The sequence below is a fragment of the Sciurus carolinensis genome, chromosome 11, assembly GCF_902686445.1.
Source record: "Sciurus carolinensis chromosome 11, mSciCar1.2, whole genome shotgun sequence".
NCBI classification, from domain to species: Eukaryota; Metazoa; Chordata; class Mammalia; order Rodentia; family Sciuridae; genus Sciurus; species Sciurus carolinensis.
Window position 1 is genome coordinate 132,390,455 of NC_062223.1, and position 15,460 is coordinate 132,405,914.

Sequence of the window (15,460 nt, forward strand, 5' to 3'; positions counted from 1 at the left end):
GGCCACCTCTTGGGCCTGCAAAGTCCCTCTCACATGCTCCAATCCCCCACAGGAGCCTTCTGTTCTCTCCCTCACCCACTCCCCATGAAACCACATCTGAGGGTCTCTGTCCCTCTGAAGGATAGCTCCCTACCTGAGGGTGGCGCTCTCCCCTTGCCGGACCGTCACGTTGTCCATAGCTTTGGGGAAGGTGGCATCTCCGCTGCGCACGGGCACTCCTGTGGGTACAAGGAACAGCAGCCTGAGAGACACGACCACGAGGCACTTCCATGGCAGGAACAGGTACCCACAGACCCCCATCCTCGACAGCCACAACTTCCCAGAACTCGGCAGCAGCACAGTCCTTGTCCCCCGCCCCGCACACCAGCCGGTTTCAGGAAGTGGTGTGGGGAGAAAGGAAAAGAGAGCACACCAGGAGCAGAAAGGGGGAAGAAGGAGAAGCAAAGAGTCCAGGCTCTCCGGAGTCTAATAATTCTTCCTCAATTCCTGCCTCAGCTTTCCAGCCTAGCAGAACCAGATGCCCCCTCCTGCATCCAAAAAGAGCTTTCTCGACGCTCCCCTGGGGAGGGGGGAGACAGCTGGGAAGGGAGAGAAAAGAAGGAAGGTGCAAGGATGAAGGTCACAGATTGCGCTTTTTCTGCCTCTCTCTTCAAGATGCTACTTTAAGATTCAGTTGGGCACGTTCTGCAGAGGTCTGGCATCAAAAGTTTATAACCCAAAGAAGAAGGCAAGTGTCTCTGACATAAAGGAGATGTCATAAAAAGCTCCTGCTTCAAGGAGAGGAGAAAATGTTTTATTAGATCACACATATGTATAGATATATTTATAAACCAGCCCCAAGTCTCGCATCTGGAACCCAAAGGCGATAAAAAGTTCCAAGCGGGGACACGCAGCCGGCGCAGACCAAGATCCTCCCGTCCGTGGGTGTCCTCGCCGCAGCCCGGTCGGCAACTCGCGGCCAGCCTGGCCCGCGCTCGCCAGCCAGCGGAGCGCCGCCCGGCGCAGGCTCTGGGCGCACGGGGAGCTGGGCGGACGGCGCCCCCGCCTCCTCCGGGGACGCGGCACGGGACGCGGGGACGCGCGGACGCCACGCTCAGCGGCCGCCCCCGGTCTCTGCGCCTCCTTCCTCCCGGGAGCAGCCCGGACGCGCGCGGGCCCAGACCGCCGGGGTTGTCATGGCAGCAGCTCCATCCCTGACCGCTACTTTCTCCCGGTGCCGACTCGGAGCGGAGAGGCTGGCCGGCAGAGCCGACTGCGCGCTCATCCCCACCGCGTGCAGGGCTAGGGGCTCAGGCGCCCACCAGGTCCCGCTGCGCCCAAGTCTGGGGATCCCTTCAGGGATAAGCTCTGCCCCTCACAGGGCTCCACTCTCCCCCTGATGCCCGAGCAAGCCAAGAGAACGTTGCGCCCCTTTCAGTGGCTCCCCTGGAATCAGAGCGGGGGTGGGGGGTGAGTAGGGAGAGGGAGGAGGAGAGCGGGAGAGGGAGTTCTGGGGAAAGCAGCAAATTGAAAACTGACACTGGCATCTTCCCTCCCTCCGTGATGCCAATGCAGAAGTTGCCAAACCCCGCCCTGGAGACTGAACTACATTTCCCACTCCAGGTAGCTGAATCTGGCTGCTTGGTCCACCACTCTGCCTCTGGATTGCACCTAGTCAAGCTACAGTTCTATGGCATAGCTTTCCTGGGCCTATGTATAAAGCTGGAATAAGAAGCTTCCTGCTATGATAACCTACCTCAGAAATGTTTATGCCCCTCCACTTGATGTCTATCGCTCAAGTGGGCAAGTGTGCATTTCTTCTTACAACACAATATGCAAAATGGTCCCTCTTGTCCATGCATTTCATTTTAGTAAAAAGCAAGAGCTGAAAAGAACACATGGAGATCCTAAAAAGGAGTAGGAATGATCTTTTTAAATCCATCTATAGCTTTCTGATCACAGGAAGGGTCACCATAATAGTATTAGAAGGGGAGATGGGGACTTTGTATTTTTAGAGGCCAGTCTCTGCGTTTCTTTGGGCTCAGATTCATTTTCTTTCAGTTCTAAACCTAAGAACTCCAGCTTTCCTTGGGTTGGTCATTATTCTTTTTCCTACTCTGCCTGACAGAAGCCTCCCTCACTGGGTGGCTCTCACTCTTGTATCCTAATTTAATGGTTGCTATGTGCATCTGTTCTACTGTATTCTTTCTCAAAGCCTTTTGTTAAATTAGACTGGGCTCTGCACAATTGGCAAAATGAAATGTAATTCAAAAATAAGCATTAAGCTCTTAGTGTTTATTACTTTAGTTGCTGAAGGATACAAAGGCAGATTACCTACTCTCAGTTCTGAGGGACTGAGCACAAACAAATATTGCCCCAGTCCCCCTTGTAAAATGGTTAGCTCACATATATGTTTAAAATTTTTAATTAGCACTTCTTACCTCAGGAAGAGAGACTACTTATCACTAGTCATATCAGTTACCGCAAAACATGTGTTAGATCCTTTCCAAAAAGCAGATGTAATTCGGTCAAGAGTGGGAGATGACATTTTTCTGTGAGCCCCAGGGCTAAGGGGAGCAGTGATGTAGAAAAGAGAAGCCAGGGGTTCTGGGAACAGACCCACTATATATTTTAGGATCACCCCACAGTTTTAATGACACACATCTTTCCTCAAGACTTGAGCATCCCCGTGTTTTCTGTACACATAATTCTCTCGACTCTGTGATATGCGGAACCAGTATCAACAGATTGGAAAAGCTCTTTTCCTAATGTAACCTGTAAAAAGCTGAGAACATGAGCTATGTCTTCAGTTACAGAGATTGTCTCTTGAACTCAAGTGGGTGACAGCAGTGGAATCTGGTCAGGTGGCAACCATATCATGAGTTCCCTGCTACTCTGTTGTAGGATGCCCAGATCTACTCATGCACCTGATCTCCCTGTTGCTTCTCAGGAGATGAAAGATGACTGGAGATAGGAAGAGTTAGTGGAGAATTAAAGAAAGGAGAGAAGAGCCTATGATTCCATACTGGAAAAGAATGACTGATGTAAGGAGGTGAAGCAAGACACAAGCTTTCTTAATAAGGTATAGTAAGTCCCATTCTTGTGAATGAATAAATGAGGTACTCCATTTTTTAACCAAATAGCTCCCCCAAACCAAAGGCATCTAAAGTCCTAAAACACAAGTTCAATATCTATCCTCTTCCATTAGACTGGTTCCTAGTTCAATATCTGTAAGTGAATAAATAGTCTGAATTCAAGGGCCAGTGAATAAGAGAAATGTCTGCAATGTTAATCTGTCAATCCAAAATTTCATGGGGGAGATTTCATTCATCTATAAGGCACTGCTATGGAACAGTATGTCCATTTATGGAATATAGGACTAAATCCAAATTTAAATTGGATAAAAAGTTCAAGTTCACCATGAACAGGACTAAATACTTTGTGTCAGGAATATTCTATGAACTGCTTGGCTAAGTGCCATGATACGGTAGTTCCTAGCTAAATCTTTTAGGCACATGAAGACATATATAAAAACAAATTAATGTACAGTATTGATTCAGAAGTTAGATCGTCTGTTCAGATACTGACTCCTCATATCTCCAGCTTCAATACCTAATAATCTCCATCTCACTTATTTTGTAAAGATTTGGAGTGTTAAAATATACCCTGAATTTTGTTTTAATCAAGAATAGTGCAGTCTGTAAAAAAAATTAAAAAAAAATAATTTTAAAAAAGAATGATGAGATGACAGAGACAACTGCCTTGAAAGAAGAATTTATTGCTTACACTTTCCAGGAAGATGAGGCACACCATCCCATGTCATGTAGGGCAGCATGAGGAAGCACCAGGATTGGTCAGGAGGCAGAAAATGTGAGGAGAAAGCATGCCAGAGAGCCTTTATTGTAGTTTCCATGGGAAAGGACAGGTGCTAAACTTCAATGTGTTTAGGATTACATAATTTGGCTATTTTTTGCAGATTCAAGATTTTAGGGGTGACCTCTAGTTATCCTGAACCTGTGTCTGAGGTGTGGGAACCTTGCCTCTGTGTGGGAAGGTTAGATTAAAGTTGTATTTGGAATATGGACTTTGGATTGATTGAACTGCATTTTTAAGACATGCTCAAAGGCAAGTTGTTTACTGTCTTCCAAGAAATTAGGTGGTTCTAGGAGGGACCAAAATACAGAAAATAAAACTGATTATTGTAGGGGACAATTAATGAGATAATGGCAGTAACACATCGACATAGAACTTGGCAGGTTGGAAAATGTCATGTATTATAGTTGTATTGCATAATCCCCATTTACAGGTAACAATTTGTAAAATGGAAGAAGATATGAATAAAAAGATGCCCTCTGAACAAACAAGAGTTTGTACTTGAAACTACAGAAGTCTTGTTATTTATGAAAATTTGCAACAGAAAATGCAAAGTTTGATCCAAATTTCAGGGTTATAGTGGTCACAAGGTGAAGAGACTTGGCCAGCCAGAAAGAAATAATTATGAAAGTCTCAAGAATAGCAATCTTTACCAGAGGGCATTTTCTTAGGTAAGAGAAAAAGAAGAGTAGAGAAAGCAAAAGAAAGGCTTTAAAAGACCTTAGGTACTTTCCATCATAATTCAGGTGACTCTAGCAAATTAAAACTGAAAATTAGTATCTGCAGCCTACAGAAGATCTAATGGCCCTGAAAAGCTGGGTAAAAAGCAGGAAACCAGGAAACCAGGAAACCAGGCTGGGGAGATAGCTCAGTCGGTAAAGTGCTTGCCTTGCAAGCACAAGGCCATGGGTTCCCAGTATCACAAAAAAAAAAAAAAAAAAAAAAAAAAAAAAAAAAAAAAGCAGGAAACCACATGGGGACCTGTTGTAGTAGAATCATATTAGGTTAAATTGGTTTAAATGAGATGGGGTGCCCATAACATTCCCACTTTCATATAGACTGTGCCTGGAGATTGAACTTCAAAAGACGCATCCTGGCAGAAGGAATGAGCAAAGGTACAAAGAGAGGTTATTCCATCAAAATAACAAACAGTAATAGGGAAAGGAAGCACAGGAGCAGGCAGTTTCTAAAGTTGTAAGTCTAAACAATTGTCCTGACTACAAGAGCTGACTGGAGTGATAAGCCTTGCTACAGCTGCCTGGCGTGTGCCTGGATGCTTCTCACCAGTATCAGGAGCTATGACAACTGTCTTACGTATGATGTGACATTACCTGCCTTATGTTCCTTGACAAATCACTCTCATGCAGAAGAAGATAATCAAGACAAACAAATAAACAAACCACTAAAAGTGACAAAAAATTCTCAAACTATTTTCATTTATTCATGTACTAATTCATTCACTAATTCTGTAAACATGTGTTACATGTCTATTTTTGTGACAGACACTATTCTAGAGACTGGAGATGCAATGGTCCATGAGAAAATCAATTTTTTTGTGTGTGCTTTTCTTCAAGGGTGTGTGAGTAGTGTTGAGATGGGTTAGGCAGAGATCATAAGAAGTAAGTACAAATAGACTGCTATAAGTGAAGAAAAAAAGTTGATGAGAATTGATGAAATGGAAAAATGAGAAATTGGATAGTCTAGGAAGCCTCTTTGAACAGGTAGCATCTGAAGAGTGACTGACTGGCCAAAGGAGCTAACCAAGTGAAAGGTGGAGTTGCAAATGACTACCATAGAGGCAAATGGCAGAGGAGCTTTACTGGACCAAGAGGTAGAAGAAGACATGGTCATGCTGGGCCTTGAAGGTCACAGAAACTGTTTCAGAATTGAAATCTAAGAGTGGCACAAATAACTTTGGGAGATTTTTAGCAGGTAAGTACCAAAGTCTCATAGATAAAATTTTGCGAATCTCTTTGTTCTGTAAAGAATGGATTATAGGGATACAGAGAATGGAAGTAGAACTGTCAAAAGTAGAACAGATCAGGAATGATGGCAGAGGGGGAAGGGGAGAGAAAAATGGTTTGGAAACGGGCATATTTTGTGATTACAGTAGTTATGACTTCCTAAGAGTGTGTTGTTGGAACTGAGTAAAGAAACAGTATTGAGGATGAGTTTGTAAGTAGGTAGTGGAACATCCAATAATAGAGATGACCCCAGAAGGAATGAGGTTAGGAGCCAGGATCTGGAAGCATGAATAAAGTGTTCTGATTAAGTTGTGAGTGTCTTAGCTCCAAGAAACAGCCAAATATGCAAATGGCAGGAGGGGGGGCGGGGGGAGAAAGCAGATTGGATCTTAGAGCAGAGGACTGAGGACAGAGTAATTTTCTCATTCAAAGCCTGTGTTCATATTGACTGATTAAAAAAAAAAAAAAAAAAGATAAAACTCTGCTGTATGCATTTTACTTGGGGTTATGCTTTCCTCATTTGGACCTAGAAGCTCCTCTGCCTTTGTTTGTACTTCAGAGATAGTCCTCTCTATCCCACCCTGTAGGACATAAGCTCTTCCACTTCATTAAAAGTATCTGTTGCCTGCTTGGTCACATCTCATCTTTAGAGTAGACTCTAATATTGATTGTAGAAGAGAACATGAAGTTATCATGATGTTTGTAAGAAAGTAAGAAAATGGTACTCACTTACCCATAATGTAGATTTATGACCTGGGTGTATTTTAACTTCCCTGCTGTCATCTAGAGAAACGAAACCTGTGTTTTATTGTCTTGGGGAAGACTAGAGATAGGATGCTATAGTTGGAGACCAGCTTACCTCTCAACTTGACAGCTTGCTACCTAGGGAACTTTACCCATGTTCCTCAACTTCACTCTTCTTCAGCTTCCAGGTCTATAAATGGAGGCAATGATAGCAAAACATTTGTACAGTATTTGTGAGTGTTTGTTCCCATCAGCTCACGCTGCCTTAACCAAATTCTACAGACTGGGTGATTTAAACCGGAAAAACTTCTCTTAGTTTGGCAGTCTGGAAGCCTGAGATCAGGGTGCCAGCCTGGACATATTCTGAGAAGGGCTCATATCCTGGCTTGAGACAGCCACCTCTGGCTGTGTGCTTACATGGTGGCAAGACAATGTTCTCTTTCTCTCTCTTTAAGGTCACTGGTTCTACAGAATTAGAACCCCCACATTACAACCTCATTTACCCTTAGTCACCTTCTAAAAGACCTGTGTCCAAAGATGGCTACATTGATGGTTACAGCTTCCAGATATGAATTTTGGGGGAATACAATGCTGTCCTTGCAGTCCTTAGCAGACTTAAATGAAATACTACATATCAACATCTTGCCTGTCACAAAATAAGCACTAAATAAATACTAATTCTTATTACCTACAAAAGAGACCTAATTGTCTCCTGTCACACGTTTCTTCTTTCAAGTGTTTCTGTGGACAGATATGCTATAAAGATTGAGGCAGAAAATTTTCCAAGGTGTCCAATGGTTTCTGCCTTTCTCTGATTTTAAAGAAGAGCCAACTTTAGAATTAGAAGTCACCTAAGGATGAAAAGGTTTATGTGGCCATGAATAAGCTTCCATTTTACCCTGGAGGAGCTACCTAGTTGAAGATGGCTACTGGGAAATTCAAGTTTTCACAGAAATATTCAAATTTATCTAATAAAATTTATATCCAGTAGTAAAAGCAATTTCAAACTGTGTGTTATTCATAAATAAGGAAAACTTACAGCTTGTGTTTATCTGAGAGAAGATTGTAACCAGCTGCTCTGTATGTACATTAGGAAGAAACACGGAGTAAGATGCTTATATTTGATGCATATTTCTACTGCAGAAATGTACCTAAGTTGGTATGAACTCATGGAGTACAGTGTTTGAGGAGACATTGTGACTTAGCTTGATGAAGCTGACTGCTTTGGGGCCCTGGGGATTTGGAGTAAAGTAGAAGTGTGTTGATAGTAAATGAAGTCATTTTTAGGCTAAAGAAGTTACACAAAATGGAATCACACACCAAAACAAAATATTGTGGATGAGGTATAAGAACCGCCCCCTAAGAAACGCAAAGCAATCTTCATGTACTAGCCGTCCACATGATCGATATAGAACATCAAAGAGAAACCTCGCTTCTGGTTCTTCTTTTGCACTCTTCCAAAGAGGGGTAAATATATGTTAAATGGTTTTCCGAATCACCTACTGAGCTGAGGTCAGAATTTAGGCCAATCGAATCCTGATTCTTTCTCTTTTCCACTGTAAACCACATAGTTTTCAAGACAGAACACATCTGCCTGCACTACAAAAGAACAAATACAGGACATGAAATAAAGTGTCTAGTTTCAAATCTCAGCACTGCCTCTTACAAGCTCTGTGATCTTGGACAAATTATTTATCCTCTCAGTTTGTGTCTCCTCATCGGTAAGCAGTGTTAATAAGAGCTTCTTCACAGGGTTGCTTTGAGTGTGATGACATGTGTGGAAACCCTAACAAGTGCCTGGCATAATGGCAGCTACCAATGATGGGGGACATTCAATTCTTCCCTGTCCTTGATGCCAAAATGATAAAATTGACAAAACCCAAACACACAAAGCAAAACAACAAACATAATCAAATGGACAAATAGCAATGACAATCTGAAAAATCTTAAGCAAACCAACAGAAAAATATAAGCACACAAGATCTACATTAAAAGATGATATCTATGAGGTCCCACAAGACTTAGAGTAATCTACTTAGAGTGATTTTATAGCAATAAAATAAAGTTGCTATACTATCAGTTTTTTTAAAACTCTCTCTCCTTCCAGGTTTCTGTGTTCATTTCATGCATTTAACTATCTCTCTCCCAATAGAGTTGCAGGATCCCTGAGAGCAGAGTACTTCTCATCCCGATTCCACTACTTCAGTCTAGAGCACAGATTTAAGTACTCAGCAAATATTTGTTATGAGAGATCTTATGTCCACTCTTCAAAGTCTCAGAAATTGTGTTTATTAGTCAGTTTTCTTCAGAGTTACAGATCAGTAAGATAGATGGATAGATAGATGGATAGACTTAGGGAAATGAGGGAAAGAGAGAGAAAGAAAGAGAGAAGAATAGAGATTTATTAGGGGAATTGGCCCTCACAATAATAGAGTCTGAAAAGTTTCACAGTTTTCTGTCTGCAAGCTGAAGAACCTTATGTTGGTTGCACGTTTGGGTACTAGTTCAAAGGTCTCAGAACCAGTGATGCTGATATGATGTATGTCTCTGTCTGAGGTCAAAGGCCTTAAAACCCAGGGAGGCTGCCAATGTAAGTCCCTAAACTCCAAAGGCCAAAGATCAAAGTTTTGATGTTCTCAGCTCAAAAACATAATGAACCCTCTCCTTTCTCCTCTTTTGTTCAAGGGAACCTGGTCATTGGAGGTTTCCTGGCATGTTAAAGGGTTGTCCATACTCATGTGCCAGCCTCCTCCTGAAACACAACCCAGATACACCCAAACCTCATGCCTTACAAGATTTTTAGGTATTCCTTAATCCAGCCAAGTTGACATCTAAAATTAACATTCACATTTTGGGGAAGCCAAGTGCACAGACCCAATGTCATCCCCATGACTCTTAGTAAACTTATCCTGCCTTCCTTAGTTCCCAAAACACCCCAACAATGGATAACCACGCAGCATCCACCACATTAAAGCATCACCATCTAGAAAGACTCAAAACTTCAATAAACAGACCATTTCCATGAGCCATAAAACAAAATCTGCCCTAGTATTTTATAGTGACTGCTTATGTAGTTCTGTAAATTAAATAACCACAACCCTCACATTGAGACTTTCAAGACATCAAATGTGCTTTTTAGATGTACAATAGTGTTATCACTGTCTTATTCACTCTCCATTCTCACTGGAGTCTCCACTGGAAAGATTGAAACAGGTGGAGAATAGAATCTATACTCCAAGAGGAACCCAGGGCGTAGAAGAGAGAATAATGTCCTTCCTAGGTCTACCTCTAGGCCTGTCAGATGGGAACTGGGGACTATTGGCAAGAGACCAGCCTTCTCTGAGCCCAAGTTTTTTCATTGGTTAGATGGGGAAAACAATACTGATATTTTTTTCCTATAAAGATTTGAACAAATTGTATGTAAGATACCTTGTAGAGAGCTTGGCAAATAGTGCTCTGTGAGCAACTATTCCCTTGGGCTCTTTTCATTTTCCATTTGAGTCAGTTATTATTATTATTATTATTATTATTATTATTGGTAGTAGTGAGCATTGAACCCAAGGCTTAGCACATAAGAGCTCTACCAACTAAGCTACACGCCCAGCCCCTTTCTTCTTGTTAAAATGAATCTGATCTCTCTGGGGCCCCAGAGAGAATCTAGAGCTTGAGTTTTATACTATATGTTAGTTACTTGTAGTCTTATCTCACACACCAACACTTTTCTGTATTCTTCGTTTATTCTGTTAACTAATTCATTAATTCATTCAATACATTCTTTGCACCAACACTTATTGAACTTCTAGACTCTTTTCGGGGCCTGAGGAAACAAAAATCATGATATGTTACTTATGCTCAAGGAGCATATAGTTGCATAGAGGAAATATGTCAAATAGCATAGTATGGTGTGATAGAATTTAAAATAAAAGTACATACAGATGCTAAAAGTTCTAAGTATCAGGCCACCTAAATGAGGGTTTTTGAAAGCAACTCAATTACAGATATTTTAAATTCAGTTCTAAAGACTGAGTAAGATTTAGGCTGTTGCTTGGTTTCTGATTTTGGCAACTGAGTGAATGATGTTACCAACCACAGAGACATAGTAAGAATAGTTGATACTTAGTGGACAGCAGAATGTTAAATGTTGAACTTGAGGTGCTGGTGAAGCATCCAAGTGAAAACATGTTGCTGGCATTTGGAAGTTTAAATTTTGAGACTGAGAACAAAACAATGCTTACAGGTCAGGATTTTCGAATCATCTTTGTATAAGAGGGAGCTGAATTCCAAAGTGCTAATGAAGTCACTCAGAAAAAGCAGGAGAGTAAGAAGAAATAAAATAATAAATGTGAATTCTGGGCAACACAAACATTTAAATGGTGAGCAGAAGAACTCTTGAAGGATTCTGAGGAGTGGCAAGAAAAACAAGAGGTAAGTCAGGAATAAGAGACTGCAAAGAAATCTGGGAGAAGACTTTAAGGAAGAAGAGAGTGTTGAACAGTGTCACATACTAGAGAATTCAGTCAGTGAAGGATACACAATCATGTGTCCAATCTGACACAGTGGAGGTCACTGGTGGATTTTGAGAAACAATTTCACCACTGGGACAGAGGAAGTGAGATAGTGAAAGTTGAGGAATGAATGGAACCTGAGGAATGGAGATGACAAAGGACAAGCTTGGCTATGAAAGAATAAACAAGAAGAAAGCGCAGACCTCAGACAGACAAGAATGCAGGTCCGAGGGAGATTAGTATTGTGCTTTATTTTACTTTATCTTCAGTATGAAAGACTTATTTATCTATCTATGGTGACTGAAAAGTAAGAGTTCCTTGAAGGTAGAACTGGTTTGACAATGACGTGCACATAGCCAATGATTAATAAATACAGAACTAGGAATTAAGATCAGAGATTGCATCTCTGAACCCACAGGGTGTATGAAATGCTATGGTTTGGATTTGAAATGTTCTCCAAAAATGCATGTGTTAAAGGCTTGGTCCCCAAGGCAGTATTGTTCAGAAGCCTTTGGAAGGTGACTGGATCATGAGGGCTGTAATCTTTTTGATGGATGACTTCACAATTAAATGAGTTGTTACGAGGTGATGAAAACTTCAGGAGATGGCAGTTGAAGGAAGTAGTCCATTGGAAGTATGCCCTTAAAAGCTATATTTTGTCCCCAGTCATTCCCCCACTCCCATACTTCCTGGTCTCTATGAGGTGAGCAGGTTTGCTGTATCATACACACACAGCCATGATATTCTGCCTTACCACAGGCCCCAAAACAATTGAGCCAATACCCATGGACTGAAATCTCTGAAATCATGAACAAAAATAACCCCCTCTTCCTTTTAAGTTGTCGCATTGTTTTCTTCAGGTATTGTGTCACAGGGACAGAAAGCTGACTAACATACCAACCAAGCAACATTTTAAAAATAATGGCAGTTATCATCTGCCCCAGTGGTGAAATTGCATCTCCACAGTTCACCAGACACTAGTATAAACATTTGTCAGACACTGTGTAATGTAATCCTCATAACACCTCTATGAGGAAGGTATTATTATTAAATAAAGAAATGAGCACATAGAGAAGGAAGATCATTCCTAGTCATTTCTAGGAATTGAGTGTAGTACATGCTAAATCTTTTTTCATTCCTCTCAAGGTTCATTGCTACATCTCCAATTCCCAGAACTCTTCCTGGGGTAAATTGTCAGTAAATATTTATTCAATTAATAATAAAAAATTATGTTGTGTTTCTAACAAATACTCTCTAACAGTCTCACAGACATTTTAACTAAGATTCTTATATCAAACATCAAAAATCAAAGATATTTGTCCTCATTTGAACATTGGGTGAGATTTTATTGGTAGCAATTTAGCTAGAGGTGAAGAACAAGACTTAGAGTAGTTCAATTTGTATTACTTTAAAATTCCTGTGTCTGTATACCACTCTGTTGGAATACACTATTATTTATATTGTGAGAAGTTAATCATGGTGAAAAAGCAGGTGGCTGTACCACATGGCTAAGAAACAGTGAAAATGGGCTTCAGATATGAGGATTCTAGTCAATAAAATATAGCCAGATTAGTCAGAAACATAACTCATGATTTACATAATCATTGTGATAAACAGCAACTTGGCGTCATGAGCAAGCCCCTCGTAAAGTACGATTACCTTCCAGAGCCAGCCTCTGCTCATGCGTTTGTGCATATTCTCAAGCTCTTCTATGTGCACTTGAGTGCTGGTCACACTTGAAATGAGTTTTTTTCTAATTTTTGCCCAAAATTTTGAGGTACATTGTATTAGACAACCTCTAAAATTCTGCTAACTGGAAGCAGCAGCAGCACCACCACCATACCTAGGTTAGACACAAATGTCAAAACGGCCTCTTTTCATCCTCTAGGGCCACCCACCTTGTTGCCTCTTACCCCAGCACTTCTGTGTGAAATTCCCAAATTTCCCTTTCATCTCTTTCCAGCCACTCCAGATCCCTGTCACCTGACTGAATGGAATCTCTATCACAAACATTGAGTCAGGAATATCAGAAACAATCATTAAGGGTCATGAGGCTTTAAATTGCCTGTGGTGGTAGGAAATTAATCCAAAGGATTGGGAGGGAACAAGACAGGAAATCCATTCTTGGTTCTCCTTCCTCCAAGTATCAGGAAGTAGAACTTCTAGGGAAAAGGCAGAAAGGAAAGGGCAAAGAGAAAACAAAAGAAAAGGGAACGAGAAAGGAGCAGGGAATTCCAGGGGGAGGAAGAAGACGATGGGAGGAGCCTCCGGTATTAGTCAGGGCTTTCCAGAGAATAAGACCAACAGAACATTTTTATATGCATAGAGAGATGAAATGAATTTCATAAAAAAATGAATAATATATACTGAGAGAGAAAGAGAGAAACTGACTTATCTGAAGGAACTGGTTTGCATGATTGTGGAAATTGCCAAGTTTACCATCTGCAGCATGGACAGGAAGGTAAGAGATCAGGAAAACCTGATGCTGCAGTTTGGGCCTTTAGGCCATCTGTTGGAAGAATTCTTTCTTCTTTAGTCTTTCTTCTGTTCATGTCTTCAACTGATCAAATAAAGCCCACCCACATTGTGGAGGGCAAACTGTTTTACTCAAGTCCAGTAATTAAAACGTTGGTCTCATGTAAAAAATAGCTTCACAGAAATACGGAAAACTTTATTTGACCAAATGTCTGGGCACCATTGCCAAGCCAAGTTGATGCATAAAATTAACCATTGCACATCACAGTACCCCTTTGAAACAGCCCTCCTACAAGGATTAACAAGTTAATGCCAAACACTTCTCTCTCAAAAGACAATGTCCAATTAAAGTTTAAAGAGTTCAAGTTACAAAATGTTTAGAAAGAGTTAGTGCATTGGTGTGAACAGATTTTATCCAAAGTGCAATTTGTTTTGTACTTTCATAAGTGGGAAGAGGTTCTAAAGAGGTATAGAGCAAGGAATCAGATGCCACGAAGAGCAAAAACAGAAATGAACTATAAAGAGAACAAAAATAGCTCTGTACAAATCATAATTATTCACAGGGCTTCAATTTACCTACATCCATTTTAGAAAAAAATCAGAATCTTCACCTGACCTAATACATGACCCAGATTTATATGTGGAACCTCGAATCTAAGGACAGAAAGGAAATTGGAAGAAGAAGATATTTCAGGGAACACCCTAACACTATTCAGCTAAAGGAGAGCAAAAGCAAAACCAGACCAGTTTCAATGCACACATAGTAATCTCCATTGTTCCTTCAAAATAAAGTTGGGTGATCGCCTGCATTATGTTTCAGAATAGAGCATCATCCAACAGATTCACTACTACAGGGCAGCACTCCAACCATCAATTAAGAAATAGAATTTGGGAAACATGTGTCTGTCTTGGCTCTAAAACTGATTTAAGCACACTGCTTCAGTCTCTCCAATATGATCACAAAGCCTGAACTACAAGATAGAGAACACCAGAGGGACAAGTTAAAACCTCCTACTCCTATTGCTGCTCCAGTTAGTCAGTTATCTTTCAATGTGGCAAAATATCTAAGATAATCAAATTAAAGAAGAAGTCTATTTTGACTGAGAGTTTCAGAAATTTCAGTCCATGGTCAGTGGGCCCTTTTGCTTTGGGTCTGTGGTGGCCCAATGCACCATAGCAGACAAATCTGCTCATGGCAGCCAAGAAGCAAAGGGAGAGAAAGAAGAGGAGACTAGGGTCCCAATATCTTCTCCAAGGGCAAGCTCCCTATGACCTAACTTCATTCCACTGGATCATACCTCCTAAAGGTCCCAACATCTCCTAATAATGCCACAGACTGGCAATGAAGCCTTTAGCATTATGGATCTTTGGATGATAGTTAAGATACAAACCATAACTGTTAATGATGACAATAAACAACTTACTGAGTTAATACAACGTACCAGATCCTAAGAAAAATGACTTGCGTACATAGTGTTAGATAGCCTGCCCAAAAACACTAAAAAATTTGGGGCAGAATGGGATCAGTGACTTGGACTAGTTCTGAGTGTCAGGAACCAAGCTTTTCCTGCACAGCGCAGTCCTTCCTTCTTACCATGGCTATATAAGAAGATTGCCACACATAGCATAGAGAATGTTTCTTTCTTCAGAAACTGGGAATCCCATGTGTGTGTGAAAAGCACAACTGTTGTGGTAGAAGTGGGAGTTTGGGGGGAGTCCAGGAGCAGGGGTTGCTCATGGAGAGGTCAATAGGGGAACAAAAAAAGAGAGGCTGAACAGGATTCCTGCAAAAGCACAGGCTGCTTCAGCAGAGGGTAAAGCAAGGCTGTGAAATGAAGCTGTCTTAGCTCTATTTTCCACCATTTCCCTCCCCCTCTCCATCTGTCTGTCTCTTCTCTTTTCTTTCTCCCTCTGTTTCTT

The 15,460-nt window shown here is 41.2% G+C and overlaps 1 protein-coding gene across 6 annotated transcripts in view; it reads right to left on the reverse strand.

Annotated features, from left to right (window-relative positions):
• The window catches only part of Opcml (opioid binding protein/cell adhesion molecule like), a 1,105,437-nt gene that overhangs the window by 511,656 nt on the left and 578,321 nt on the right, over window positions 1-15,460 (reverse strand). For 5 of the 6 annotated variants that reach the window (XM_047518090.1, XM_047518089.1, XM_047518085.1 and 2 more), the window contains exon 1: window positions 134-1,319. In XM_047518090.1, coding sequence (XP_047374046.1) covers window positions 134-300 — 167 coding nt within the window. In that variant the 5' untranslated portion in view covers window positions 301-1,319. Of the gene's footprint in view, window positions 1-133; window positions 1,320-15,460 lie in introns of those variants that run through there. The other variant, XM_047518087.1, reaches the window with a different exon arrangement.